Source organism: Podospora pseudopauciseta, chromosome 1 (assembly GCF_035222475.1).
Source record: "Podospora pseudopauciseta strain CBS 411.78 chromosome 1, whole genome shotgun sequence".
NCBI lineage: Eukaryota > Fungi > Ascomycota > Sordariomycetes > Sordariales > Podosporaceae > Podospora > Podospora pseudopauciseta.
In genome coordinates, this window is record NC_085892.1 from 4,175,364 (window position 1) to 4,202,946 (window position 27,583).

Genomic DNA, 27,583 nt, shown 5'->3' on the forward strand with positions numbered 1-27,583 from the left:
TGGATGATCGACAGGCCCTGTACAGAAAATGGGAGCTATGATCTTGCCAAGTCCATGACACCCCATTTGGTTTCTTGTAGAAAATGCTTGGCTCTGGGGTGAACTACACAGCCGACTTGACACGAGTGGTGGCCGGCCAATCAACTTGGCGGATTCCACCCCGTGCTGCCCAGAAAGGATCGGGACTCGTGAAGCTGAGCACGCGACTGTGCTGCTCTCTTTCCTCGCCAGCCAGCCAGCGATAGCAACCTTGCGGGTGTGGGCACGGTGTCGCAAATTCACAGTTGAGCTCCCTCCCGATATCTGCCTTGCCTGCTTCCCGCTGCTTGCTCACACTCAGGTTGGCGGTCTGGTTGGTTTTATACAGGGTCCTGTTCGATTGTTTATCCTCCCCCCGGATCTTCAATATAACAACCAACTTATTTTTCCCATTCTTGATCTTTCTTTCCATCATGGACGATTCCATATTGTAAACTTGTGATTGCCGTCAAGGCCTCGTTTTCCTTGCTTCTTTCATCACCAGTGCTGAGCACGTTTCGTCCCGGAGCATCGGTCCCCAACTTGCTACGCCTGTGCCTTACCTTTCATCTTGTTACGCATACATTCATTCGGGTCGAAATCAAGATCAGGTCATTAAGATGCCTCGAACGACATTACCCCCGACTCCGGCTTCCTCAACCGACATCAAAGGGAAGGATGGATCAAAGATGGTGTCGCTTCAGATGTCGTTTGAGCTGCCTCCTCCAGCTATAGCTGCCAAACCGACAAACGCGGCAGCATCTTCATCCCAGACGGTATTTCCAATGCAAGCCAGCGAGACGGTCAAGTCAAGAAGGCGGACGGCTGCTGCTGCTGCTGCTGCTATTCAGCCTGCCCCAGCGAAGGATGAGTTTGTCCTTCCGCCTCCCCCGACGAGGTCTCGCAAGATCATTCAGATGAAGCCCAAGGAGGAGACGGCAGTGTCGACAACATCGACGACAAGGACGGCTGCTGTTGCTGGCAGTTCCAAGTCCAACAACGCAGCCGGCAGTGCTACTACCACGATTACCACCACAACAACCACAGCCGGAACCAAGAGAAAACAACCCTCCGCCACGAGCGCCGCAGGGAGGAAAATCGCAAGAAAAACCGCCCATAGCCTCATCGAACGTAGAAGAAGATCCAAAATGAATGAGGAGTTTGCCGTTCTCAAAAGCTTGATCCCAGCTTGCACTGGGGAGATGCACAAGCTGGCTATTCTACAGGTAATATGTCCCCCTTTTTTCCCACCCCTTTCCTTCCTATCACTAATGACATACCTGTCCCCAGGCCTCAATCGAATACGTCCGCTACCTCGAAGACTGCGTCAGCCAGCTCAAAGCCCAACGCAGCAACACAACATCTGAATCAGAAGCAAACGCGCCCACCCCGACCACTAACACCCTCCCCTCCCCGGTTTTCGCACCGTATATCCCGTCAAGTTCCTCCCCCGAAGACGTGGAAATGTCAGGGCAATCTCCCTCATCATCTACCTCGGCGGCTCCATCACCGGCGTTTACGCCTACTGTGTCGCACCCTCACTCGAGGTTGCCGTCTATTTCTCCTGCTTTGCTGCCGCTGGATCAATCCCGGAATCGGCACGGGTCTGTTTCTTCTGTTTCTACGGGCACGGATCATTATAGGTCTGGGTCTTTCTCGCTTGGGGGGGGAGGGGGTAGTAGTGTCTATGGGACTTCGTCGGCGATGACGAGTCCGGCTTTTGGGCCGCAGCAGGGGATTGGGTATGGGTATGGGGGTGGAGGGCTGGGTTCGCAGTTGACTAGTCCGGCGCTGGGGCCGAGGGATTTGGATCAGGAGGCTACGGCTGCGCTGTTGATGTTGAATCAGATGGGGGGGAGGGGTGGGGGTGGGGGAAGTGGGAATGGGAATGGGAATGGGAATGGGGAGCAGAGGGGGCGGGGGATGAGTGTGAGGGATTTGTTGAGTACGTAGACTTGATGGGGGAGTGGTAAGGTGGGATTGATGGCGGTTGAGATGGGTTGGGATTGGTGACCCTTTGGGGAGTGATAACCCTGTGTGAGATTTGGGATGGATGACCCGCTGAGATGGACTGGGAATGGCGACCTTTCGGGGCTTGATGACCCAATGGAGATGACTGGATGAAAGGACGGTGTTGGCAACCAAAGTTGGACAGTCAAGATGTTTCATCAAGAGGAGAAACAAAAGTGAGCCCGGCGTGTGGCCTGATAATGATGTACTCTCCCTATCTCTGGGACGAAAAAAAACAGGGGCTGGCTGGGATCAGGAAGGCGTTTACTGTTTTGTGTAATCGGCTGGGTGGCTAACTATTTGTGATGTTTTGCCAGTAGATTTATCTTTTGTTGTTGGTCGTCTAAAGTCGGTATTTGTTAGGTAGATGCATGGTCTTTTCTGGCGCGCGAACTCGGTATCTGACTCGCAACTCAATCCAAGCTGCTCGCTCTTTCGGTTACAATCGCACCGAGATATTGTGTACATTGAGGATACGCTATGATGACCCGAGGATAAGATAAATGTCAACGATATACAGTTCGCCGCCTAGAGAAAATCGTTCGAGTTGATGTTTTGGCTGTTTATCATGTTGCGAAAAAAGGGGGATCTTCACAATGGAGGAAACCGTTGCATCAACATAACTCAGGATGGATGGTTGCAGGTTGGAGGTGTTGGGGGGACTTGAGGGTCAAAGAGGCAGGATGACTGACGATTCCGATGGGAAATCGTCCCACGCGTCTGAGTTCTAACGTCTGTGGCGATTGGTGAAAGTCTGGGGTTTCATCCGAGATCGTACGAGTGCTTGTTTTGGGAGTGCCGTGCCCAAGCTTACACAAGCAAGACAAGCATTGTCGCTTGCGGGTAGCCCCTTGTTGGTGGCACGTGACACCCCTGACTCCAAACAAACATCGACAGAGGAGGAAGACGACCACGAACGTTGACGTAGGAGTTGAAGCAAGGCTGGGGTTTTGTTCAGGTTGTGAGTGAGGCGATTGGGGGATGTGGAACTGGCGGATATGGGGGGGGAGGAAGGCAAAGGTCGTCTTGGCAGGGGTCTAGGTCGAGGTACTCTGTCCAGTGGAAGATGTGACTGACTCTCCTTTGGGAGTGATGGCATGGAGATGAGCAGTTTGGAGGTTGCAGGAAGAGGTTGATGGATCTGGTATATAACCGTGGATCTCCCTCGTTGTTTTGTGTTCATCTCTCCTCTCAGCATCAGCAAGCACCAGCTTCTATCAACAACAACTTTCACTTCATTTGTGTTCTTCGTCGGCTCTGGAAGTCCGACCAACCCATTTACTACAGGAGCCGCACGGCGTGGATCAACCCCAGCAGCGGTACTCTCACCTTTGTACATTCCCTCGCTTTCCCGTTCACCGGCCAGGGGAAAGCATTCAAGCTTCTCTCCAGCATCATCAACAATATCATCGTTGTCGTCAAGACTCCCTCTCTTCGCCCGCAAGGTACTCACTCACCCCGCGCACCCTCCCGCCGCTTCCCGGCTCCAACGATTATCTTCATTATCGACTCGGTCCTAAGAAGCCGGCATTCCCTTCTAGACCGTTACCTGCGCGAGCCGCCCATCACCACCATCACCATCGGTTAGACAACTTTGAAGAAGAAGACGGCAGATCACCCACCGACACATCCTTTCGTCGGCAGCAGTCAGTCTCACCACCCCTTGTTCAACCATCATCATCAGCAAAGCCTTCTCGCACCGTCTTCACCTCATCGGGAAAAGCCCGTCCTCTCCGCCTCGTTCAGCAATCCCGCAAACGCAGGCCGACAGTCTTTTACGCCCAGCACTCGCACAGTTTCTTGCAGTCGCTGACTTGTATCACGATCAACCAAGACACATCCTTTTTGAGTGGTAGCTCTTCTTCAAACGACAAAATGGCTTCCAACCCCGTCATGCCCAAGGTTGCTCCTCCCTTTCCTTCTTCCTCTGCTGCCCCTTCCCCATTCCCCAATCCAACCAATCTCCCCCCTCTGCCCCCCTCTCGTCCCACGTATGATAGGGGTATGGGAGCTGGGGAGAGATTTGGTGCTGGTGGACAACAACAACAACAGCCATTATCATCATCAAACAATAACACACAAGAGAAGCTACTTGCTGACTTACGCCGCCAGGTAAATCTTTTTGTTCTCTCTCTCTTGCTTTTGTTCGACGCCCGACGCGAACGATGTGTTGACGTGAGAAATCATTAGCTCGACGACTCCGCCTCGGACGCCTCGTCGGTCGACTCGCGCGGCCGTCGCCGCCGCAGAAACAACAAGCAGCTCGCCCAGGCTGGCGGCTTGTCCAACCCTGCTGTGTTGCCCCGTCTGGCTGACACCAAGCCTGTGAGGCTTCAGCTTGGGCTTAACCTTGACGTGGAGGTTGAGCTGAAGGCTAGGCTGCAGGGTGATGTCTCGTTGACACTGCTGTAAGCTCTCCTTGACTTTTCATTTCTTATTGTTGCTGACGATGTTGTGATGGAAAAAGTCAATAAATGACCCTGACCTGACAATTTTTCTCACCAAGGGTTGAGGAGAAACCCACGGCACGGCCGAAGGAGAGTGTGGAGTTGGTGCCGGATTTGTTTGGGGTTGTTTATGGGTATAGTAGTAGTCATGAAGGGAAGGTGAAGGAGGAGAGGAAGGAGATGTTTTACATGCGGATTGGGCAGATGAGCTTCAGGCAGAACTGGGTTGAACGAGAGGTTAGCAGCTCGCTTACGCTCACGGTTTGCCTGTTGATTCTGGCTTTGGGGATATTGATAGGGTTTGTGGTTGGGAAGTGGGTTGATTTGGTGCTTTTTGGAGTTGGGGTTTCGTCAGGGGGTTGTGCAGTGGGCTCTGTTGGGATGGATCCTGTTGGTTCATCAGGAACAGGTTCGACTGGTGTTATTGTTGGGTCAGCGGCTGGAGAGGGGGTTCCTGTTGTGGCGGGATGGGATTATCACCATGGTAGGAACAGCGGTACTGAGTATCGCGGCTCTTGGTTGTTGGCTTGACTGCGATCGCCTCCTGCTGAGGATGGATGCCTATGTATAATATACGATGGGCTTGGGTTTGTGTTTGGGATAGATGTGATGATCAGAGAAAATGGACATTGTGTGTTGTTTTCTGGCTTTCATTTCTGTCCCCAGGTTTTCCGTGTAAGTGCGAAGTGAGGCTATCCCTGACCTTGATGCCAGTACGTAACAACAACTGACAGCCGTCCCCCACCAAGACGGAAAAAACTTGTTTCCGCCCACAACTTGGGCCGGGACAAGCCTTCCATCATAATGCCACAACCCACTCCTGCTTTCATCAATTCAATTGGAACCATCCTCCATCGGGTATGGTGTAGCGGTAACATCGTTGACTCTCACTTCTCAGGAGTGATTGCCTCTCTCTCAACAGCCCCGGGTTCGACTCCCGGTATCCGAGTCACAACATTCTTTTTGCATTTTTGCATCAGATTTCAGTTTTGTTCTTTTCTCCTGCCATACATAAATAACATTGTGAGTGTGTGTGTCTTTGGTGCAGTAAGAAATGCTCCCGGACTTTGAGACGGTTGATGTGCCTTTCAAACTTGTACCTCTACAAACCACACACAGTCTTCCTGCTCTGATTGTCTATCGATTACTGACACACCCAAAGCTGTATCGCTGGTATGTTTTGAAGTTGGCGCTTTCTCAAACCACCGGAGCATGCCCAGTGCTGGTCTGATCGTCCAAACATAATCCCATCTTCAGACCTCAACAAGCACATACGACCACACCCAGCTGAAAATACGGCATCCCGTCCGCTCTGCCCGAGTCAAACAGCTGAGGGCCGAATCAGTACTCAGGTGGGTGACCACTGGGGAATCCTCGGTGTTGTATGTTTTTTTCCTGGTTTTTTTTTCCCTCTTGAAAAGCTCCACTGACTCCGTACCCAGTCTTGACAGCTATTAGACCACGGGTAAGGGGGGCCCCTTTTTAGTACATACCCTTACAGACGACTGTACTCAGCTCAAGATACAACATTGGGGACTGGTGTTGATGTTATCTGGCAAATATTATGTTGATTCCTTGAGAGGTAAAGAATGCGGAAAGGGAGACTAAAGATCAGATATGAGGTCTTGTACAGAGAGCACGGCAACAGTAAATGAAGAAGTAGATCATATTCATCTGTGTCTCGGATGAAAGTCAACCTGTGAGCTAGATACACAAGACCGAGCTGCTGCTCACGTCAAGACTTGCGAACAGTCAAAACTAGGTGCCCTGCCCTGCCCTGCCTACAGGTACGCACAAACAAACCATCACCCGCAGGTCAGAGTGAGTGACCTTCTCATCAACTCGATGTTTGGCGCGGGTAACTCGAAGAAGACGAGGAGGAGTAGGTCGTGGTAGAGGAGGTGGTTGTGACGGCGGCATTTCTGGGCGGCTGAAATAGCGACCGCGGAGGGGGCACACCCTGGACGGTACAGTATGAATTGCGTGGGGCGTTGCAGTTGGCGCAGTATATGTCGAGGACGGTATTATAGGGGCCGTCGAGGCAATTTTCCTGTGTATAGTAGGTAGGTGGTTAGTTGGGGGTGAAGCTCAACTTTAATCCATGGATGGGAAGATCAAGTTGGGGAGACTGGTGGCAGGTTAGGACTAGATGGAATGTCCTCGGGGGTTTTACTCACGTAGTACCAAACACTTATCGTCATGATGATGAGCGGGTGTTTGTCTCTGGCTCTGTGCGAAGAGACTTGAAATGGGCTGGAATGTTTCAAGAGTTACTAGCACCAAAGTAAACAGATGGATGGATGGACGACGTTACGAAAAAAGAGGGGAAAAGATAAACCTGACTTTCCATAGAAATAAAGTCCCATTTATGTTGCAAGCAGAGGAAGCCATGGGATGAATGACTGCCTCCTTCAGGTGTGATCGTCGCCAGCAGCATCGCGAGGCAAGGCGAGGCTGCCCGGTCGTACAACTTCGTCACTTGCCTACCATCCAAGATTATTACTACCGGTCAAGATTCCCGCGTCTAATGAGAAATCAGCTAGACAAATGGAGAATGAGGAAGAAGTTAGGAGGTAGTGACACCCCCCAAAGAGGTAGGTAGATGACGTGAGCCGAATTTTGATAGAGGATGGAAATACACTTCACTACTTGTCTCGTTGGGTAACACAAGTAAGTTGGGAGGCTACAATATCATGATAAGAAACAAACAGAGTTTATGGCTGTCACTGGGAGTCATGGTGTGGTTTTGAGCTGACATACACCATGTCTGTTTCTATGATGAAAAACCCGTATCCCTCACGGCAACACTCGCCCCTGACTTCCTACTCACCTCCCAAAAGACCCCCCTCAAACCTCACCCACAACCTGCCTATGGTCCCTAACCACGCTCTCCACGAACCTCACAAACCCCTCCCCAAACCGATCCATATCCTCATCACGATAAAGCACAGTGCAATGCTGCATAAAAAACACAAACTCCCCCTCCCCCCCTCCACAACCTCAAGCACCAGCTCGCAAGGATGTCCAATATTATACAACCGATGAACCCCCACCTCAAAATCAGCATGCCTATACTCCCACGGCGCACCACCATGCATCTGGAAGTTAATCGCCACCTGCCCCAGCGGCATATATCTCTCTGGTCTGTTTTCCTTTCCAACCACACGATCGACAATATCATCAAACGACACCTCCGCATGCTCCAACGCCTCAAGCGTGAGGTCCCGAGAGGAGGTTATGACATCCTCAAAGGGTGTCTGAAGGGAGCAGTCGTTGTTGAAGCGGAGAGGGAGGACGTTAGCTAGGCAACCGATCACAGACTCGACGTCGGGGTGGGGACGGTTGCCTTCTAGCATTAGGATTGTGAAATCTTTGTCGGCGGTGTGCCGGAATAGGTAGGCTCGCCACGCAGCGAGGAGGAAGTGAAAGGGGGTGGAGGAGGGGTGGGCGCAGATGCGCTTTAGGCGTTTGGAGAATTTGGAGGGGAGTTGGGTGGTGAAGTGGCGGCGGTGGGTTTGCCAGGTTGAGGGGCGAGTTTTTCGCTGGGCGAAGGGAAGGAGGGTGCCGGCGGTTGGGAGGTTGGTGAGCTCTTGGGTCCAGAAGTCTAGGTTTGCAAGGGCTGGTGGGAACTTGAGGAGGGTGTTGCGCCATTGGGCGAAGTCCGCAAAGGTGATGGGTGGGGAGGGGACCGTGTTGAGGTCTCGACTGGAGCGGATCGCGTCGTAGAGGTCCATCCAGTCATCTGAGAGAATTGTGAAGCTGGCTCTGTCGAAGCAGATGTGGTGGGCGATGAAGATGACAAAGTACTCGGTTTCTGATGTTCTAACGAGGGTCATAGTTGCTACTTCACCTTTGGCTATCTCGAGTTGTTGGTTTCGAAGATGTGAGATGATGATCTGGAGTTCTGTTTGAGGGGATGTGGTATAGGATACGTCCTCAATGACCAGACGGCATTTCGGCTCTGGCGATGGTGACTGAACGAGCCGGTTGCCGTCTTGGACGAATGCTGTGCTCAGTGCTTGGTGCCGTCGTACAGTCTCGTGGAAGGCTTTTCCTAGTGCAGGTAGATCTGGGTGGCCACTGATGCGCAGGACACCACATAGGTTCATCTGAGACTTGTCTTCGGCGTGGACATGGCGAGCATACATTCTCGCTTGATGAGTTGACACTGGCACCGGACCAGACGTTTGGAGCCTCGGGATGTGATCCAGCTTCCTGCTCTGATCATGTTGGCCATTGATAACACTCGCTGATGTCTGCTTCTCACCCGAACCTGTCTTCACACGCTCCTCGCTCAAAGATACTGCTGCAACAGGCATCGACGCCACGACCTTTTCGACCAGCCCCTGAATGGACTTTGCACCAAGTATATCAAACAGTGAAAGGTCAACTTCGGCAGTTTCCTTGAACCATTTCCGGAACTCGACAGCCACGATCGAGTCGAGGCCATAGAATGATAACGGGTTGGTTGGCAGAATGCTCTCTGTTGGTGTGCTCAACACTGTTGCCACTTTCTGGGTGAACGCTTGCTGTAAGACGGCAATCTTGTCCTCACCGCTCCCTGCGGATGCGAGGAGGCTTGCCGTGCTCACTTGACCAGCTGCAGCACCGCTGCCGGCCCCGGTGCCATACGATCTGTTGGCATACAGTGTGCGGAAGACGGACCGCTCCGATCACCAAACATCAGGCTCCTTTGTGTTGACGCCGACAATCAGCTGATGCCAGTCGAGGACATCTGTGGCGGCATCAGGCTTCTTCAGCTGTACTGCTTCCTCAATCAAAAACATGAGTTCTTGCTCCGTGAGGATATCGAGCTTGTTTCTGTCGAGGCTCTTCCTGACAAGCTCATTTTCAGCAACCAAGCCCCTCGTGGGCACAGCACCAAGATTCATAGCCGTTCCGACAAGGCCCTGCTCCCGTCGCCAGCGCATGAAGGCATCCATGTACGCATTGGCGGCAACATAGGCTCCTTGTCCCTTGTTACCGCAGATGGCCGACACCGACGACCAGTAGACGAAAAAGCCCAAGTCGATGTCCAACGTTGCTGTGTGCAAATTCCACGCACCGGTGCACTTGGTGTGCAGCCCGGTCTGGTACTGATCAAACGACAACGACCTGATCATGCCGTCCTGTAGCACAACCGCAATATGAAAAACGCCAGCCAGCGAAGGACCAATCTTCCAAACGACTTTCTCAACATCAGCCAAAACACCCACATCCCCCTTGTAAACACTGACCTCAGCCTTCCTCGACCTGAGCCAATTCACCGTCTTCCTCCCATCACTACTCTGATCCCCCGACCGGGACATGAACGCAAACCTCCTCGCCCCACGAAGATACATCCACTCCGCCGTCGCCGTACCCAGGCCCCCCAACCCCCCAAACAAAAGATACGTCCTATCCCCCTTGAATAACAGCCTCTGATCATAACTCGGCGGGGCAACCATCACCTCCTCCTCCTCCTCCTCCTCCTCCTCATCAACAGTAAGAACAATCTTCCCCGTATGCCTCCCCAGCTGCATCAACCGAAACGCCTTCTCCGCCTGACCATAAGAATACTCAAACAACCCCTCAGGTGGCCTCACCTCCCCAGAAAACACCATCTCAAACGTCTCCCCCAACAACCTCGCCGCCAGGGGTTTATCCAACTCATAAACCAAAATCATATCCACCGAAGCAAAACTGACATTCCTCCTGAACGGATCCATCCCCAAGTTCGAATTCTGATGTATGTCCCTCTTCCCAATCTCGACAAACCTCCCAAACGGCGCCAAACACCCCAACGTGGCATGAAGCAGTTTCCCAGCCAGACTATTAATCACCACATCCACCCCTTTTCCTTCCGTCGCCTCCATCACCCCCCTCACAAAAGAATCATCCCTCGAATTAAACACCTCCCCCTCCCCCATCCCATACCTTTCCCTCATCAACCCCCTCTTCCCCTCCGAACAAGTAACCAGCACCCTCGCCCCGATATTTTTCGCCATCTGAATCGCCACCTGCCCAACCCCCCCAGCAGCACTTTGTATCAGAACCGTTTCTCCCCTTTTCAACCGTCCAACCGTGAAAAGCGAATAAAACGCCGTCGTCATGGTAACGGGCAGACTCGCCCCCAAAGAAAATGACATTGTGTCAGGTATCTTCACGCACATCTCACCATCCTGACGAACAAAAGTCTGATGTGCCCCCTGGCCAGGACGGTAAGCTACCACCCGGTCCCCAGGGGAAAGGTTAGTAACGGAGGCGCCAACGGCGGTGATGACACCCGCGCATTCGTTGCCCATATTGTAGTCTTGGATTATCCCCAACGCTACAGCCAGGTCGTGGAAGTTGAGGGCGGAGGCTTTAACGCAAATGAGGACTTGGTTATCACCAAGGGCGGTGTTGTCTTGGGGGAGGGGGACGAAGTGGAGGGTTTCGAGGAGGCCGATTTTGCCTACTCGGAGGGCGAGGGAGGGGTGGGAATTGTAAGCTGAGGGTTGGGGGAGGCTGCCGAGGCCGGAGGGGAGTTTACGGTTGAGGGGGAGGTTTTCTTCTATGCGGGGGATGTGGAGGGTTGTGTGGTGGAGGGAGAAGTCCTCTTCTGAGGCGGTTAACAGACAGGGGAGGATCTGTTTTGTGATGAGGGCGGGGGAGGTGGAGGGTTGGATGTCGAGGGAGAGGAGGCGAGAGGCTTGGTTTTCGTTGCGGGCCACGCGGAGGAGGCCGAGGATTTTGGCGTGAGAGGGGTTGGTGGATTGGATTGTTGCGCCGAGGGTGAGCCAGAGGAGGGTAATGTTTTCAAGGGTGAGGAGGTGGCGGGTGCCGAACCATTCTGAGGGGGGGTCGATGGGGTTTGGGTGGTTGTCAAGGCTGCTTAGGACTACAACGTGCTTGGTGGCGAGATTATGAGCGGTGACTTCGTTTATGGTGGTGGTGGTGGTAACTGAGGCGATGTAGGGGGATGCCTCAAGTTCTTCCAGGATGGCTCGTGTTGTTTCCGAGGAAACAGTTGGTAGGATCACTGTCAAGTCAATCTGAGCTGTGGAGACGTTGGTTGCTGGGCGATAAGCGGTCCATTCGGAAGCGGTTGCAACTGGTGTCCATTCCGTAAGAGACTCGCTGGTGACAACCACAGCATTGCTGGCAAGTGATGTTTGCAGTGCCTCAGGAGAAAGCTCAGCGTCCTTGCCCACGACAACGAGATCATACCGGCCTTCTGGCCCAGCCAACACATCAAACCTTTCCGGCCACTGAGTTTCCTCGCTCAGAATATGCAGAGTCTCATAAAGCGGTCGGCCCGTGACTGGCACTGCCAAATGAGCCAGCAGAACTTCAGCCTCAGGGTATTTCATAGCCAGCAAAACCCTCGAAGTAGGATGCTGAAAGGTATACAACCTCACCAGCCCCCCAACTCCCCCCTCAACCTCGGCCCCCTCCAACAAATCAAAACAAGGCTGCCACCTCTGCCGGAAAAACAACGCCCTCCCCTGCCCCTGACCATCACTCCCCAACGCAGTAACCTCATTCCCCATAGCCTCAATAATCAACTCGCCCGACCCCTCCTCCCTCAACAAAATATGATTAACCGCCATCCTCTGACTCGGCAACTCCGTCCTCGTCTGCACCGTATACCCCCTCCTCTCCCCCCTCCCCCCTCCCCCCTTGCTCCACCAATATCCCCGAAATATCCAACGTCTTCATATACGTCGACACAAAAGCCTCGGTTATCTCCCTCCCCAACCTCGACTCAATCCCACTAAACAAAACATGAAACATCGAATCCAACAACGTCGGATGAAGCACCGTCCGCTCCTCCAGCTCATGTTTCGGAAACACCATCGGATCAAACTCAAACTCGGCAACCGCAAAACCCGGTCCAGAGACAACATCCCCCTTTAGTAGCGCAAAGTAAGGCCCATACTTCAAATCCAGCCTCTCCAACCTCTCATACAGCGACTTGGCACTCACATACCTATCCGACCTCCCCCTCATCTCCTCCACCCCCTCCACTTTTGTCAACGACCTCAACCCCCTCGGCTCGCCATACTCAACCCAGATCCTCCCATGGCAATGCCTCGTCTCCAGACCCTCCTCAAAACTCGAAACCTCAAACTCGAACCACTCCTCCGAAAACGTCCTCGCCGACTCCGCCACAGGCCTCAGTTCCAACACCGTCTCCGCTCCCTCGTCATGGTCCTCCCTCAGAGCAAGCGGGGCTTTTATCAAAACCTCCTTCAGATGCACCGCGGCAATGCTTTCGTTCCTACGGTCCCCAAGTCTGACCGCCGCTTCAATAGCCATACAGCAATAACCCGCCGCGGGGAAAACCACTTTTCCATCTACACAATGATCTCTCAACCAAGCGATCTCACGCAACCGGATGTAATTCCTCCACCTTGGGATGTGATGAACCCCCCCCGGAACGGGAACTCCAAGAAGTGTGTGTCGTGTTTCGCGGTGGAGGTGTTTCGCGGTGGAGGTGCTCAGTGGTGAGGCGGTTCAAAGACCAGTAGTTCTTGTGGTTCCACGCGTAGGTTGGTAGATCCACGAGGCGGTTGCCAGGGCCGTTGATGACTGGTAAATCAACGGGGTATCCGAGAGTAAAAAGCTCTCCTGCTGTGCTAAGAATGGACTCATATGCCGAGCGGTCACGAGAGAGTGTGCCGAGGTAAGGGGTCTTATCTAGCCCGAGTAGTTTAAGGACTTTTTAGCGGGAGCTTTGAGGGCTGGGTGAGGGCCAATTTCAAGAAGGATATCCACTGTTGGTTTCTCCTCCTCATCCAGAACCGCTCCAGTGAGAGCGTCAGAGAACCGAACTGGTTGGACCATGTTTGCTGCCCAGTACCCCGGCCCGAGCGACCCGGAGTCGGAGACGATACGGGCAGTGACACTAGAGAACATCCTAGCGGTAGGCTTCTGCGAACAAACAACTAACTGCCTCCCCTCCAGCGCGGCCTGATACCGCGGAGCCATGGGAGCCATATGGTGCGAGTGAAAAGCTTGCTCGACTTTCAACTGCCGGGCAAACGCCTTCCGAGCAAGCAACTTCTCCTTCAACTCCGTGACTGCGTCCAAGTCTCCCGACACCGTCACGCTAGAAGGGCTGTTGATAGCCGCGATAGTGAGCCGGTCTGCATACGCCCCCAACTCAACCTTTAGCTGAGCTGCTGACAGTCCCACCGCCATCATCGCCCCTGGGATGCAGTCTGCTGCTTCAAGGCCGGCAGACATGTACAACCCACGGTAGTACGCCGTGACAATCGCCCCCTCAAGCGACAAAACACCCGCCGCATACGCAGCTGCTAGGTTGGATGACAAGGAAGTGGACCACATATGGATGTGGCCCAGGTAAGTTTGAACTACCCAAGCCATCTACCCACATTAAACCCTCCATAACCCTGGACCCCCCGATATCAACACACACTTTATATTCCACCCACAGAGACCAAAAATGAAGCTTTTCTTTTACTTTTTTTTGCTCCAGGTACCCACCAATGGCCAAATATACCGAGGAGGATGTTAAAAATGCCCAGAAAGACATTGCCGCTGGTATAAGCCAGCGAAAAGCGTCCAACAAGCACGGGATTCCACGTTCCACCCTGAAGTACCGTATTAATGGTACCCTACCAAGGAACCTTGCCCATGAAAAGCAACAGCGACTTTCTCACGGCCAAGAAAACCTCATTGTTTAATGGACCCTTCGTCAGGAAAGCCTTGGCTACGCTCCCACCCATACCAATATGAAGGCTTTAGCGGCCACTTTACTAGCTGAACAAGGCGATCCCAACCCCCTTAGCAAGCACTGGGTATCCCACTTTATTAGCCGTTATCCCGATATTAAAACAAAGGTTGGAAAGAAAATTGACTACGCCAGAGTCAACGAAGCTACCCCGGAGAATATTAATAAGTTCTTTAACCTATATTCCACCGTTAACTGGATCAAGCCTAGGCATAGGTATAACCACGATAAGGTAGGTATAATGGAAGGCCAGGGAGAAAACGGCTTAGTTATTGGGTCTTCGAAGCGGGACAAGAAGTCTGTATACGTTAAACAGAACGGAAGAAGGACCTGGACTACCATACTTAAGTTTATCTCACAAGACGGGAGAATCCTCCCCCCCGGGGTTATCTTCAAAGGCAAAGACCTTTAAAAGCAATGGTTTAAGGACCAATTAGACAAGGACTAGTATATAGCTATATCAGAGAATAGCTAGATTAGTAATAACCTTACCGTTGGTTGGCTTAAAGAGGTCTTTATACCCAGGACTAAACCTGAGGATCCATTAGAACCCCGTCTTTTTATTTGTGATGGCTATGGCTCACATACTACTGACGACTTTATGATCCGGTGCTACAGGAGCAATATTTACCTTCTTTTCCTGCCCCCCCACTGCTCTCACGTCCTTCAACCCCTTGACATTGGCTGCTTTTCCAGTGTAAAGAAGGCGTATAAGAGGCTTGTGGCTATGAACGACGCCCTCACCAAGTGTACGCCTAACGGCAAGGTTGACTTGGTCCGGCTGTATGACCTTGCCCGCAAGCAGGGCTTCAGGAAAGAGAATATTGCCGGCGGCTGGCGTGGGACAGGATTATGGCCCATACGTAGGCGCAAACCGCTCTTTTCAAGCCAGGTGGTAGTCCCTGTGGTGCCCTTGGATCTCTCTTCAAAAACACCTACTTTCCATACCGTGGGGGATTCCCAGGTGGCCAAGAAGGTCAGGGACCTACTCAAGAACCATACACCGGCCGGAAAACGGCTTGCGGCAAGGACTCTCACCAGTACTATACTCACACTGAGATCTGAGGCATCCATCCACAAAGCTGATGCGGCAAGGCACCAACAGAACGCCCAGAAGGCCCAGGAAGCAAGAAAAAGGCGCAAGTTGAATAGAGAAGACTCGAATTCCAAGTTTTTGAGGCTCTGTGATCTGGAAGAGGCCCGCATTGAAGGGAGGGTGGTGGAGGAAGAGGTGGTAGCCAAGGAGGATGTGGAGCAGCCAGAGCCAGCCCAGCCTGTGCGGCGCAGCGCACGTCATCGGGTTCAAACCAGGCGCAAGCGAGAAGCAGATGCAATGTCTGACTCTGACAGTGATTGAGCTACATTTTGGTATAACTCCCATAGAAATTGACCCAATATTAGTCTTGTTGTGGCCAGTGTGAGCATTCAGGGGTAATCTCAACAAGGTTGTGTGGCTGGTGTGGTGGTGGTGGACCAGATCCACATGTGGTCCATTTCCTGGTCATCCAACCTATCTCACCAGACGAATGCCCACACACCGCCGACGGCTTCACTCCCCAATCAGACAACAAGTCAACAACTGCAACCTGAACAGCCGTGCACACCGGCTGCGAGAACCTGCTTTTAGAAAGCCGCGACCCCTCCTCATCACGAAGGAGCTCATCAACAATCCTCCAGTCAGGCTTATCAGGCAACGTCTGTAAAGCCTCATTGCAACGCTCCGGTGTTGCCCGGAACGCTTCAGAGTGAAGTATCAATTCCCGGCCCATGTCATATGTCTGGGCACCCTGGCCCGTAAAAACATACCCTACTCGAATAGGCTGTTCACTGTCGAGAGGTTGAGTCCATTTAGCGCTTGATGCCCCGGATGAAAGGGCGTCGACTAGCTCTTCAACACCAGCCCCCTGTGACAGGACAGCAAAGGTCCTGTTGCTGTGCACTGAGCGGCGTGTAGAGAAGCTGTGGGCTAGATCACGGATAAGCGTCTGCTGATCACCCCCCTTCTTGCTGCTGAGGTAACTGGCAAGGTTGCTGATCGCTTTCTCGCCGGCTGCCTCCGAGTGTGAAGTGAGCGGAAGCAGGTACGGCCGCGTCTTGGTTGGCCTTGTCAACACCATTGACTATCGGCCCAGTCCAGGGCAGAAGTGGGAACCTCGAGTTTCCACTCGTCAAAGAGTATCTCCGGGTTAGGCTTGTGGAAATGCATATTTGGCGGGATCTTGCCATTCCGAATAGCCAACGTCGCCTTGATAATACCTGCAAGACCAGGCGCGCCTTCCAAATGTCCAATATTGGATTTGACACTGCCCATATAAAGCGGTCTCGTGCGGGTAGACGTGCCAAAAACTTTACCGATAGCAACAGCTTCACGAGGATCGCCCGCCTTGGTCCCCGTTCCATGAGCCTAAGGTATGTATATCTGTAAGCTCCCATCCAAACCACACACCACCAACAAGTCAAACTCACCTCAAAATACCCCGTATCATCCGGATCAATCCCCGCCCTCCCATATGTTTCCCTAATCAACCCCTCCTGCAACTCCGCCGACGGCAGCGTAATCCCATCCGTCTTCCCGTCATGATTAACCCCACTCGCCCTCACAACAGCCCTCGCCCAATCCCCCTCCCCAACCGCCTCCTCCCTCCTCTTCAGCACCACCGCACAAACCCCATCGCCCCTTACATACCCCTCCCCATCCCTATCAAAACTCCTACACTTCCCATCAGAACTAAGAAACCCCATATCAGTCATAGTCTGATACGTATTCGGCCCATAATGCAGTGCCGACCCAACAACAACAGCCATATCCGCCTCCCCACTACGAAGGGACTCACACCCGAGATGAAACGCCGTCAGACTGGACGAATACCCCGTGTCAACCGTCATGCTCGGCCCGTCCAGATTATACATGTACGAAATCCTATTACTAAGAATGGAATTCCCCGTCCCAGTGATGGCGTACTTGGGGTAGTACTCCAAGTCCTTGTTCTGAAGGTTGTGGTAATCATTGGAAGTGGTGTACATCCCACAGTAAACCGACTTGCGCGAACCCCTGACAGAAGCAAGGGGGATTCCCGCGTCTTCGAAGGCTTCGTAGGTTACTTCCAGGAGGAGACGCTGCTGGGGCTCCATCGCCTCGGCTTCTTTGCCCGAGACGCCAAAGAACTCGGCGTCAAAGTCGGCGAGGGGTTGGTCAAGAAAGTAGCCGTGCTTGGTGTTGAGCGTGCCTTTGTGGGTGTGGTCTGGGTGGTAGAAGGCGTCGATGTTGAATCGGTCGGGGGGCATCTTGCGCTGGAGGTCGATCTGGCTGAGGATGTTGTCCCAGAGACGGGCTGGGGTGATGGCTCCGGGCACCCGGCAGGCCATTCCGATGATGACTGGGGGGTTGGGGTGTTTGTCTCTGCTGGTGGAGCTTGCCACTGTATCTCGAGTCCTGGCGGTGTTTGGGATTTGATAGACTGAGGTGATAGCCAGGTTGTTGAAGGGTCTATGAAGACACGACTATAAGCCTCTACAACAAGTAGGTTAGAAACGAGAGCTTTCTGAAGAGTGAGAACTAATGGCATTTTAAACTTACTAGGTAGGTAGGTAGGTTAGACCCTCACCGCCGGTGAGGTGACTCGCGTCTATCGGCCCGCACGTCGTGTCTAGGTTGTCCTACACATTCATGCCGATCCCCCTCTTTGATCCTGTATATCAACAGCAGAACTTCCGTCTCACACATCAGATTGTACTACCACTTGCTCGTCAACCTCGCCATCTGCCCACAACAACTCATGTGACACCCCTCATCCTTCTTCCTACCCAAGACACCTCACCCATGGTCCCCAACAACAACCCCCTGACGCCATCACTAAGTCGCCCCCCCTACCGAAAGCCGCATTTTCGGATCTCCCCTTCAAGCACCAAGACGCGCGTTCCCTTCCCCTCCACACTCGGTAACTTGACCTCTTCCAGACAAACTACTGCGCGGTAATATACTCATGTGTTGATAACTTGATAGTCGTCCACCTCTCGGAAAGGCAACAATACCGCTGTCGGGTATCTTTGCGCGTGATCGAGACGAAACAATAGTAATCATAACTTGGGAGGGTGGCATAGTAGTGAGACAGTAGATTCATTTCTTATATGCAAGTCCTTTGTAAGCCGAGGCCCCCGCCCTTTGTAAGCGGCAGAAAAATGGAGAGAAAAGAGAAGGAGCTAGTGGGTCGAGATGGCATGGTCCAAACTGAGGTTCTTGCTGAGGTTAGAAGAGTAAAACGAAACGGCCCAGGAAGTCGCCAAGTTGATATGACCTCTGGTTTGATAAAAACAAAACGTAAAAAGGCATGTCGGTCGTCGTTGAGGTTAGCATTGCCATCGTGTATACAGTCGGCATCTCAGTAAGCGTTGCAACGTGGGTAAGGCATGTGTCATGTGCAGACAATGTGAATATCAAATTTGTTTATTTCAAAACTCCTATCTGTTTCCTTTGCCAGGTAGTCAAATCAAAATGCTATTAAAAGATAATACCAGCAAACACGCGTAAGCAATGTCGCCGTAGCGTATCAAAGAAACCGCCATGTGATCCAAGACATGTGAAAACCCTGCGTCCCCATACTCATCGTTGTTATCGTAACCGCGCATTCATATGTGTATAATGCCGCTTATCAAAGATCATCGACGGCATAAAACTTCATTAGATGTCCTGTCATCCATCATCCGTCTGTCACTCGTGCCTGTGGAAAAGTCCTAGGCAGTCACACTGCTTCCCATCGAGCCCCATCGGAACCTCCTCAGCGTTCCACCGGATGTGGACTTGACCAGCTCGCGCCCACAGCTCGCAGAGGTGTTTGACGCCGAATCAGCAGCGCTAAAGGAACCCAGCGCGCTCCCCTCTTGCCAACCTACCTCGCGCCCAATGACATAGCCTGCCCCAAACCCTACCACGGAAACCAATACCACCACACCAGCGCTCACCACCCAAGTCATGAGCGTCGGGCTGAGGAAGGTTGCTGTCTCCCCTTCGGCGAATCCAGGTGAGCTAGTCTTTTTCTTCTTGACAGCCCGTGAGGATTTCGTCTGGTTGGTTGCGCCACGCTTGTGCTTCTCTGCCGAATCCTGCTGCTCCTCCTTTCCTCTGCTCGACGTGGAGCACGGGGCACTGGGAGCACTGGAGTTGGATGCGGTTCGAAGTGGAGCCTTGGGCGGCCCGCCGGATCCGCCAACGGAGGGCGGAGGTGGGCCTTCGGCCAGGAGCTCCGATTCGGGAACGAGCCTCAGCTCCATCGGTTGCGAGCTTGGCAGGACACCAACCCCTGCACCGAGTCCACCCATGCCGGCATTTGAGGGTCCGGCTCCACGTCTCTCATCGGCCTTTCCAAGACCACGAGCAGCCTGAGCACACGACAGCAGAGTCGTGAGTGAAGCACGAAGCGCGGCGTCGTGATCGGCTTGGTAGGCAGGTGACATGAAATTCGGGTGGCCGCGATGCGTACGGGTGTGTGAGCGGTGAGGCATGGGAGGCCGTGATTGGGGTGGGTGGTGAGGAGGTACTGAGCTGGTTGAGTGGCGGTGGGTGAGGTGTGATGGCGGGTGCGAGAAGGCATTTGGCTGTGGCCTGAATGCAGGCGCATCTGACGGGCGACCAAGGGCGGTCGCATTCTCGTCGTCGTCACTATCAGTATCGATATCTATGGCCCCGCGGACGGTAGTCTGGTAACGCAGCAGATTCGCCGAGGGATGCACTGCCTCGTTTGAGCTCGTCATAACTCTATCCTCTTCACTCTCCGTCTCGTCATATTCATCCTGGCTGCTGGTAGCGCCGCCACGACTGGAGGGATGTCCGATAACGAAAGATGCGGGCATTGGCCGGTGCTGCTGCGACCTCCTCCGCCTGGGCAGGTACGAGTTGGTGCCGACCCTGAGGCCTGTAGTTACGATTTCATCTCCGATAGATGACAAGGACGAAGACGACGGCTGCGAGGCTACTTCTACCCACGACTCTGCATGTTCAAAGTTAGTTTATTGGCAAGATGGATATCACTCGATGCAGTACTGACCATCATATCGGCGACGCGGCGATGTCCCGTCAGATCGCCCCGTGGCCCCCGCGCTCTCCGGAGCATCGCCATACAGCCCTCCCGGCCCGGCGCCTTGAGAATCGTAGGGCCCCATCGTAAACGCAAGCTGTTTATTGGATAGACAACAGGTCTTTCAAATGCTTGGTGATTTGTTGTCAAGTTGTAGCCCCGTGTTTGTTGGTTTACGGCGCGCTCCGGTTTGGTGATAGCTGTCCCCCTTGGCTGGTCCCCGCCCGGGCAAAGTGGAGCCGTGAACAAGGAGACAACCTGTCTGACAGGATGGTTCGATGAACAAACGAACAGTGCGGGGAATGGGTTGACGTTGACGTTAACGTGCGACGCCGGGAGCCAGGTATCGTGGATGAGTACTCTGTTGATGAAGCGAGGTTGAATTCCTGATAGTCGATAGGTTCGTTGAGGCTTTGTCGTTCTTTGTCCCTCCAGCCTCGATGGGCGAGTGAGCATGCGCCAGGCTGGTTGAAGCTTGGCAGAACGGACGGGAGCGTGCCAGTGGCCGCCGTGAGGGCGTGGGTTGGGGCTGGCAGGTCGGCGTGACCAGACTAGCTTGTTTGGGGAAAAGTGGAGAGGTCATCTTGGGCCATCCTGCAAGCTCATTCGCTGCTCACCAGCTCAACCATCCCCGCTTGCTTGTCTGCTGGACAGGGCACGCTTCTGTCCAATGACGCGATGGTTTGCTGATTAGCAGGGGTAACGCGGCAAGAGGTGCGATAACGATAAGATGCCATTTACTGCGTAGAGACGCAACCTGGGATGCTTACCAGCTCCGTAAGGTCGCAATAACAAGAGGTTTAAGATCAGTAGATGGACTGATAGTGGCATACATACATCATTCCAGACTTGCCATCAGTTAGAAGTCCGAAGAAATGTGATTCAGGCGCAAGACGTCATCATCTAGGCAACTTCTCGTTACCGGACGGCTCTCGCCCAGTGCCGGGCTGGGTGAATGAAAGGCGGAAAAGGCCATGTCACGTCGATGAAGATTCTTGCCTGATAATAAGCGCAAGGATGGCGTCCTCGGGCATCATGAAATGTACAGCATTATGAACATCCCTCAGTCGCCAGAACAGACACGTGCCTGGGTCAGCACCAAGTCGAAACACCTCTGCCGTGCTTCTCCTTTAGGAAATTGTGTGCTCACCTACTTTCCTTCTGAGAGATCTGGATGCCACACACTTGGATAATCCTTACGATCGATTTGCTGCCCTACGCGACAGTTGAGCCTCCCTCAAGCAGTCATCACGATGAACACAAGATGACTGGAAGCAAACTGCGGGGGGAACACCTGCTCGACAGCAGCCCCGCTCCGGCTCCGCAACCATGAACGAGAGGTTTTCTTTCTTTTTCCTTTCTGCCCAGACGACACACACTTGCACGTATTCGGACACATAGCAGATAAGTGGTTTGTCTGGGTTCCTCGGATGAAGACATGGTGATGTGATAGAGGGGGTGATGTCTCGGATAGCTGAGGTTGTCATAAAAGTTGGTCTGACTCCCGACTGTCTCTCTACAGCACAGCACAGCTGCAGAAGCATCTGCAGCCTCCTGCAGAGACCTGTCCCAATGGTCGGCGATGTTTGGTTTCTAGGTGGTCCTTCAACCACGACCACCATGGCAGCTTGTACAGGCCAAATCCATGATGAATCAGTGTGGCTTACGTGTTTCGAAAGCTGGATGGCTCACAGGATGGTCTGAAGGCAACCTCAAGATCGGACACCCCACGGCGATATTTGTCACGGACAACACTAGCCAATGTGAGAAGGTCAGTCTCTCGGCCCGCCGGTTGACGTGGCAATAATTGCCGACGATATTTGATGTTACAGACACTACGGGACGCTGGACAAGAACGCGGGGGGGCAACCCAACCGGTTGGTCATCTGAATTGGTGTTGCAAAATGCAGCATCCCAATGAGGTGGCAGGCAAATCCGTGCTCCACGGCTTCTCGGCAGTCGATTCTCGAGAGACTGGGGTAGTCGGGCGGTCATTCATCGGAGCCCGACTTGATCAGCCTAGAAGAGCCTCATGCCTCTAGTTGTGTAGCATCGAGTGTGCATGAGAATTCAGGCGAGAGATTGTCCGACTCTGTGAACAGCTGCAAATGTGTCGCGTGAGAATTGAAAGCACTCGGCAAACCCACCGGTCAATATGTTCTGAGTCGAGGTGGAAGGGGTATTCCGAACGGCAGTGTTTCATCCTGATATCTTCTGGCACGCCAGCTCGAGAAGCTTCGATGTCAATCCAAATCAAGAACCAGCAACACCATAGATTTTTGAGATAATTTGTGGCAACTAAGAGTGAAATGGAGCTATATTGGTGTAAGTGAAGGGTTGTCGTTGATTTAAGCTCCCTGACGAAAGAGCCCCAGCGTGTGGAAACTATCTCGAAGAGGGAATTGTAAATTCAGAAGACCCGTATTGCCAGCACAGCCTCCGAGCATATGCGCACGTAGCCAGGGGTAATTTGATATAAAAACGCTCACCTGCACGCCGCTTGGTCTAGAGAAACACTTGCCTTCATAAAACACTTCGCAACAACGAAAAAACGGTCAGTTCAAGGTGTAAAGAAGAAGAACTCGTCTCAGTCGCCAACATGCTCTACAGACGACATTATTTTCAGCAGGACGTGAGTAAGCATTGGTCCGTCCTCGACCGGCGAGAGGCTTGGCAGCCACCTGCACCTCTTCAACTGACCCTACTTCCCATAGAGCACCTACCCTCCATCAAGACAAGGGTACAAACTGATGTCTCCAGCCCTGCCAGGCAGTTTTAGATACATACATTGCCTGGCTTACCTCAGACAATCCAAGGCTGGCTTTCCACCTAGAGCCCTAATATTTCATGTCCTTTTTTACTGTGGAGCGAAGATCACTCGTATTTATTCTCGAAATATTCACAGTCAAAAGAACCAACAGTGCTGCAAACTCGGAACGCCGGCTGGGGATGCTGGGTCCAGCCGTGGAGAAGCCGGGGCGGGTGTGTGCTGCTTGCATGCTGCACCTACACTACCTACATGCATGACAGCCATCAGCAAGAAAGAAGGAAGAAACGAGGAGCGAGAAAGAGGTGGGCGACAGGCAAGACTCCCAAAATTGAGGCTCAAAAAAGATACAAAGCAACGGAACAGCTGGCGAGCCCCTCTCTGGATCGATTTGCTTCTGGCCCCCTCCTTCCATGCTCCCCTCCCATGCTCGCCCCCTCCGGAATCCAAGAAAGTCGGGATATGTCACACCCTGCAAGCATGAGCGCACTTCTATGCAACAACACCAAATCCTGCCAATAAACGGACTAGTCGATCTGCAATATGCTCCTGGGTCGATCCGCTCATGTGAACCATGTTCAGCGAGTGGGGTGATGGACAGCATCAAGATACATATTTGCGGCTCAAAATTGGGCTTTCACGGGTATAAAGATGGCATCTGGAGACCGTAAACGAGAGAGTGAATTCATCCGGAATCACACAACATCTCGGCTTCACAAGTCTACCCAAAGTCCACCTCGTTTACCTACGCACACTCAGCCCAATTCATCCACTCAACCATTTCACATCACCACCACCCCCACCACTCTACAAGATGGCTTACAACATCATGACCCAACAATCTTGCTCAGACCTGGTGAACCATCATGAGCAAGAACCCTTCTACGAAGTGAAGAAAGGCACATCCTCCTCCTCCTCCAACAGCTCCGGAAGTAACGAGTGAACGGGGTTTCTTGACGAGAGGCTCACCCAGCCAAAATGTAGGCACCTGCTGCTCTCCTTTTCCATGAAAATTCAGTCTATAACGAGAACATAACTCTGCTCACCCACATGACCCTTGCTCACCACTCTACTACGACCCACAGGTTCCCAACAAAGCCATATCATGCCCCGTACGTTACAAGTTACAACCACCCACACATAACTATACACACCCACTACCCCACAATCGACCACAAACACGATACAACCACTCTCACAAACAACCACTCTCACACAACCACTCCCACACAACCACTCCCACACAACCACTCCCTTACAACCACTCCCACACAACCACTCTCACACGTCCCCGCCCTCCTTCATATCGAACCCAACACCACCACCACCAACACCAGTCGCTACCATGATACCCCATTTTCGATTTTAAACCGGTTTCCCTCCCCCAAACAATCTCATTATCCGGCGTAGGCGCCATTTTCTTTTCTCGAAATATCGAAAACCAGTCTCTACCCACCCACCTCACGCATTTTGCTTTTGCTTTCCCACGGAATGGCTTATGTTATGTATACCCCCGAAGTAAGAAGTTCCACAGTCTTCTTATGCACACACACATGCACACACATACACACACACACACACAAGGAAGGGCATGTTTTGTTATCTGGAAGGCGTTTTGTTGTTCTTTATTTAGCGTTTTGTTTTCCTACTTCAAATCAATCAAGTACATCCACTTAGCAGAAAGGGGGGAAACTGGGTATAACTGGGATCGATATCATGTCCTGACAGGTGGAGGAAGAAATGACTACATTGTCCAACTGTTGAAATGACTGATACACCAGATTACAAGATGGTTGATAGTTTTTATCGATTTTTGATTCAATATGATTGTTTTGACAAAATGCTACCTAAATTTGGATATTCCATCTGTGACCTGGGTTCTCTTGTCGCTTCTAACACTCCCACCAAAGGCGGCCAAGCAGCCTCACAAGAGTGACCTTACGCTGGGCTTCCCTTTCACATACCAACCATAATCACCTCATCCGCCAAGTCATCGATTCCGTGACTTTCCGCTCCTACACCTCCATCTCTCCAATATTACCCCCGCACGTACTGCTGCTGCCGCCCATTCTAAAGAGCACCCAGATCAAGCGGCACACTGCTTCCCCGACCAGCACGATACCTCTTTGGGCCTCCCACAAAGTCCCTTGGCTTCGGAAAGTTCTCCTCACTAGTAAACTTCCACCTCGAGTCTTGTACTACGTAGCGACCACCGCCACCTCCACTTGGACCGTGTGATAGCGATACATTCCGTGTTGGGCTTGGGGTCTTGGCTCCTCCACCATTTGGCGCAAGCGTGAAATTGCTCGGATCAAGTAGAGACGCTCGACCTGAAGCGCTGGATGGAGTATGGCTTAGAGAGGGGGGAGCTGGCGCCGCTGAAGGAGGAGGGGGTGGTGCCGGCGAGCGAGGAGCATCGTTCGAGGGAGGGGGTGGTGGTGGAGGAGGGGCTGACGCAGGAGACGATACACTGGATGCCGCACGAATTGCTGCTTGAGCCGCGATACTCTGCGAGATATTATTTGTGGCCGCGGATGGAGCAGGCGGCGGCGGCGGTTGTGAGCGGGCTGGAGCCGGCGGTGGTCGTGGAGCTGCAGACGGAGGAGGCGGAGGAGGGGCGGGAGGAAGCGAAGGGGCCGAAAACGACGGAGGGGGTGGGGCCGAGGACGGAGGAGGGGGTGCTGGTGCGCCGGGAAGTGGAGGGGCTCCCGAAGGCTTGCGAGAACTCGGAGGTGGCGGGGGTGGCTTTTTGCCAATAATTGGCGGCGGACCTGTTTTTCGGAGATTGGCAGCCGATGGATTGAAAGCAGGGGCGCTCGATGTGCTGGGTAGTGATGGCCTTCCTGGTATAGCAGGAGCCGCCCCCACTGGAGGTCTCGGAGCGGATATTGTTGGAGGCTTTGGTGCTGACTTGGAAGATTCGGGATCTGAGAGATAGGAAGACTCTCGACTTGCTGGATGGCTGTTAGTGATACCCAACACTCATGATCAGATGCGCTTTACCACCAGTATCAACGCCCCCACCTGTTTTGCGCAGTTTTGGCATGCCTCCAGCAAATAGGCCAGCTAGTTGTGGGGGTCCATCTGTGCTTGGTGCCGGTTGATTTCTATCACTCTGATCGCTATTACTTCTCCCACGATTTCCAGGCAAAGGAGGGGCGAGACCGCTGGGAGCTTTAGGTAGGCCAGGAACGGGGGGGGCACCGAGAGAAGATGGGCCGGGACCTCCGCCTCCAGATACCTTGCCGATGATTGGGGCCGATCGATCGTTCGTGACAGTTTTCTTCAACGCCTTTCCTTTGCCGATGTCTTGTAGCAAGGCACCCTTTCAAGACGGTTAGTGAATTTGCTTTCCATAACAGCCAGGTCTCTTTGCCAACACACCCTATTCGGCAATCCAGCAGGCGGACGCGCCGGCAAAGCACCGCCTCCCGGGGGCGGAGGTGGTGGAGGAGGGGGAGGACCTCCAAAGCCGGGCGGCGGCGGCGGAGGTGGAGGAGGAGGAGGAGGCATCGTGTGTTCTTCGATTACAAGGAGGCCGGCGAGTTGGGACGAGGCTGCAACAAGACGATCGGCGTTTAAGGCCAAGAATTGGAAGGGCGCAGAGTCGAAGCAGTAAAATGACGGCTATGCCGGTGCACGGTAGTTAGTCCGGGGAAAACGGTGGTAAAAGATACAGCTCAGAAATAATGCCTTCTCTTGGACGGACAATGAAGCGGTTGGAAGTTGAAATGCGACTGCCTTGGATTGTTGGCGTAAGATGATCGGGGGGTAGTACGTACTGCGTCACTCCTGGGCACTGTGGCTCAGCGCTCCAGCGGATAAGATTACAAGCCCACTGATTAATAAGTCAAGCCACAGTGTAGCCTTGGCACTGCCCATAGGTACTCTGCCACTACTGTATACACAAAAGGGTCTGCGTTCCAGAACCTATCAACAGTCTTTTCATGTTTGAGACAGCTTGAGTTATTCTGAGACGGTGTCATACAGCATAGTCCAAATCCAAAACCTCCCATTCTCTTGTGTACATGCTCTGATCCGAGATCCGAGATTCAAAGACGGGGAGCTATGGGGTGTTGATTGTATGTGTCACATCCGCAACCACAGTAGACATGTTGCTTGGACTGACTTCAATAAAAGTAACTAGATGGTGGATTTACCTGTCGATTGCCCATCTCGGCATAAAAGTGCTTAAACAAAAATTAGCCCAAGGCAGTGTGGCTGTTTTCCCCAGGTTACCGCTTCCACCCCGTTAGATGCACGCTCCAGCCAGCAAGGTGCATACGGTGGGGGTCTTCGCTCAATCGGGGAGGGGAAGCTTTGAACACACCCCGGTCACTTCAACGCCAATGCACGGATCTGCACCATCTTCTCAAGCGCAGAGAGCTCTCTTTTGACTGCAACACCAAGATTCAACCTCATTTCTCATAAAGTTTTTTTTTCTTTCACTTAATTCCCTCTTGTACATAACACCCCCCCTACCCCCCAAGCTACAATCAGCTGCCCCCACGCCCATATACGATCAATTGGTCCATTTCCGGGTGTTGTT

The 27,583-nt window shown here is 52.9% G+C and overlaps 10 protein-coding genes and 1 non-coding gene across 11 annotated transcripts; 6 read left to right on the forward strand and 5 right to left on the reverse strand.

The window, feature by feature from the left end:
• Window positions 1-638: 638 nt before the first annotated feature.
• On the forward strand, window positions 639-1,971 carry QC763_111860 (uncharacterized protein; the record flags this gene model as incomplete). Its single annotated transcript, XM_062907771.1, has 2 exons — window positions 639-1,244; window positions 1,309-1,971. 2 exons carry the CDS (start codon window positions 639-641, stop codon window positions 1,969-1,971), a joined length of 1,269 nt encoding a protein of 422 aa, XP_062770741.1.
• A 1,192-nt stretch (window positions 1,972-3,163) lies between these two features.
• QC763_0013830 (uncharacterized protein) lies at window positions 3,164-3,616 on the forward strand (the record flags this gene model as incomplete). Its single annotated transcript, XM_062905262.1, has 2 exons — window positions 3,164-3,473; window positions 3,570-3,616. 2 exons carry the CDS (start codon window positions 3,164-3,166, stop codon window positions 3,614-3,616), a joined length of 357 nt encoding a protein of 118 aa, XP_062770742.1.
• A 287-nt stretch (window positions 3,617-3,903) lies between these two features.
• Window positions 3,904-4,798, forward strand: QC763_111865 (uncharacterized protein; the record flags this gene model as incomplete). Its single annotated transcript, XM_062907772.1, is given in 4 exon segments — window positions 3,904-3,930; window positions 4,219-4,436; window positions 4,535-4,712; window positions 4,721-4,798. Coding segments are annotated over 4 exon segments (501 nt in total).
• A 531-nt stretch (window positions 4,799-5,329) lies between these two features.
• On the forward strand, window positions 5,330-5,424 carry QC763_0013850. The gene has a single exon. It is a non-coding gene; the product is annotated as a tRNA-Glu (tRNA).
• Window positions 5,425-6,155: 731 nt separating this feature from the next.
• On the reverse strand, window positions 6,156-6,808 carry QC763_0013860 (uncharacterized protein). The gene is made up of 2 exons (XM_062905263.1): window positions 6,653-6,808; window positions 6,156-6,525 (listed from the first exon to the last, which is right to left on the reverse strand). The coding sequence occupies exons 1-2, from the start codon at window positions 6,674-6,676 to the stop codon at window positions 6,313-6,315; spliced, it is 237 nt and encodes a 78-aa protein (XP_062770744.1). The 5' UTR covers window positions 6,677-6,808; the 3' UTR covers window positions 6,156-6,312.
• A 567-nt stretch (window positions 6,809-7,375) lies between these two features.
• Window positions 7,376-11,989, reverse strand: QC763_0013870 (uncharacterized protein; the record flags this gene model as incomplete). Its single annotated transcript, XM_062905264.1, has 2 exons — window positions 7,376-9,086; window positions 9,153-11,989. The coding sequence occupies 2 exons, from the start codon at window positions 11,987-11,989 to the stop codon at window positions 7,376-7,378; spliced, it is 4,548 nt and encodes a 1,515-aa protein (XP_062770745.1).
• Window positions 11,990-13,139: 1,150 nt separating this feature from the next.
• QC763_0013880 (uncharacterized protein) lies at window positions 13,140-13,790 on the reverse strand (the record flags this gene model as incomplete). The annotated part of the gene is made up of 1 exon (XM_062905265.1): window positions 13,140-13,790. One exon carries the CDS (start codon window positions 13,788-13,790, stop codon window positions 13,140-13,142), a length of 651 nt encoding a protein of 216 aa, XP_062770746.1.
• A 4,818-nt stretch (window positions 13,791-18,608) lies between these two features.
• Window positions 18,609-22,001, reverse strand: QC763_111880 (uncharacterized protein). The gene is made up of 3 exons (XM_062907773.1): window positions 21,105-22,001; window positions 20,238-20,930; window positions 18,609-20,180 (listed from the first exon to the last, which is right to left on the reverse strand). Exons 2-3 carry the CDS (start codon window positions 20,350-20,352, stop codon window positions 18,928-18,930), a joined length of 1,368 nt encoding a protein of 455 aa, XP_062770747.1. The 5' UTR covers window positions 20,353-20,930; window positions 21,105-22,001; the 3' UTR covers window positions 18,609-18,927.
• On the forward strand, window positions 21,291-23,134 carry QC763_111885 (uncharacterized protein). The gene is made up of 2 exons (XM_062907774.1): window positions 21,291-22,038; window positions 22,100-23,134. The coding sequence occupies exons 1-2, from the start codon at window positions 21,913-21,915 to the stop codon at window positions 22,307-22,309; spliced, it is 336 nt and encodes a 111-aa protein (XP_062770748.1). The 5' UTR covers window positions 21,291-21,912; the 3' UTR covers window positions 22,310-23,134.
• Window positions 23,135-23,848: 714 nt separating this feature from the next.
• On the forward strand, window positions 23,849-24,444 carry QC763_111888 (uncharacterized protein; the record flags this gene model as incomplete). The annotated part of the gene is made up of 2 exons (XM_062907775.1): window positions 23,849-23,973; window positions 24,120-24,444. 2 exons carry the CDS (start codon window positions 23,849-23,851, stop codon window positions 24,442-24,444), a joined length of 450 nt encoding a protein of 149 aa, XP_062770749.1.
• A 382-nt stretch (window positions 24,445-24,826) lies between these two features.
• Window positions 24,827-26,810, reverse strand: QC763_111890 (uncharacterized protein). The gene is made up of 3 exons (XM_062907776.1): window positions 26,419-26,810; window positions 26,038-26,359; window positions 24,827-25,988 (listed from the first exon to the last, which is right to left on the reverse strand). The coding sequence occupies exons 1-3, from the start codon at window positions 26,545-26,547 to the stop codon at window positions 25,105-25,107; spliced, it is 1,335 nt and encodes a 444-aa protein (XP_062770750.1). The 5' UTR covers window positions 26,548-26,810; the 3' UTR covers window positions 24,827-25,104.
• Between the last annotated feature and the right edge of the window lie 773 nt (window positions 26,811-27,583).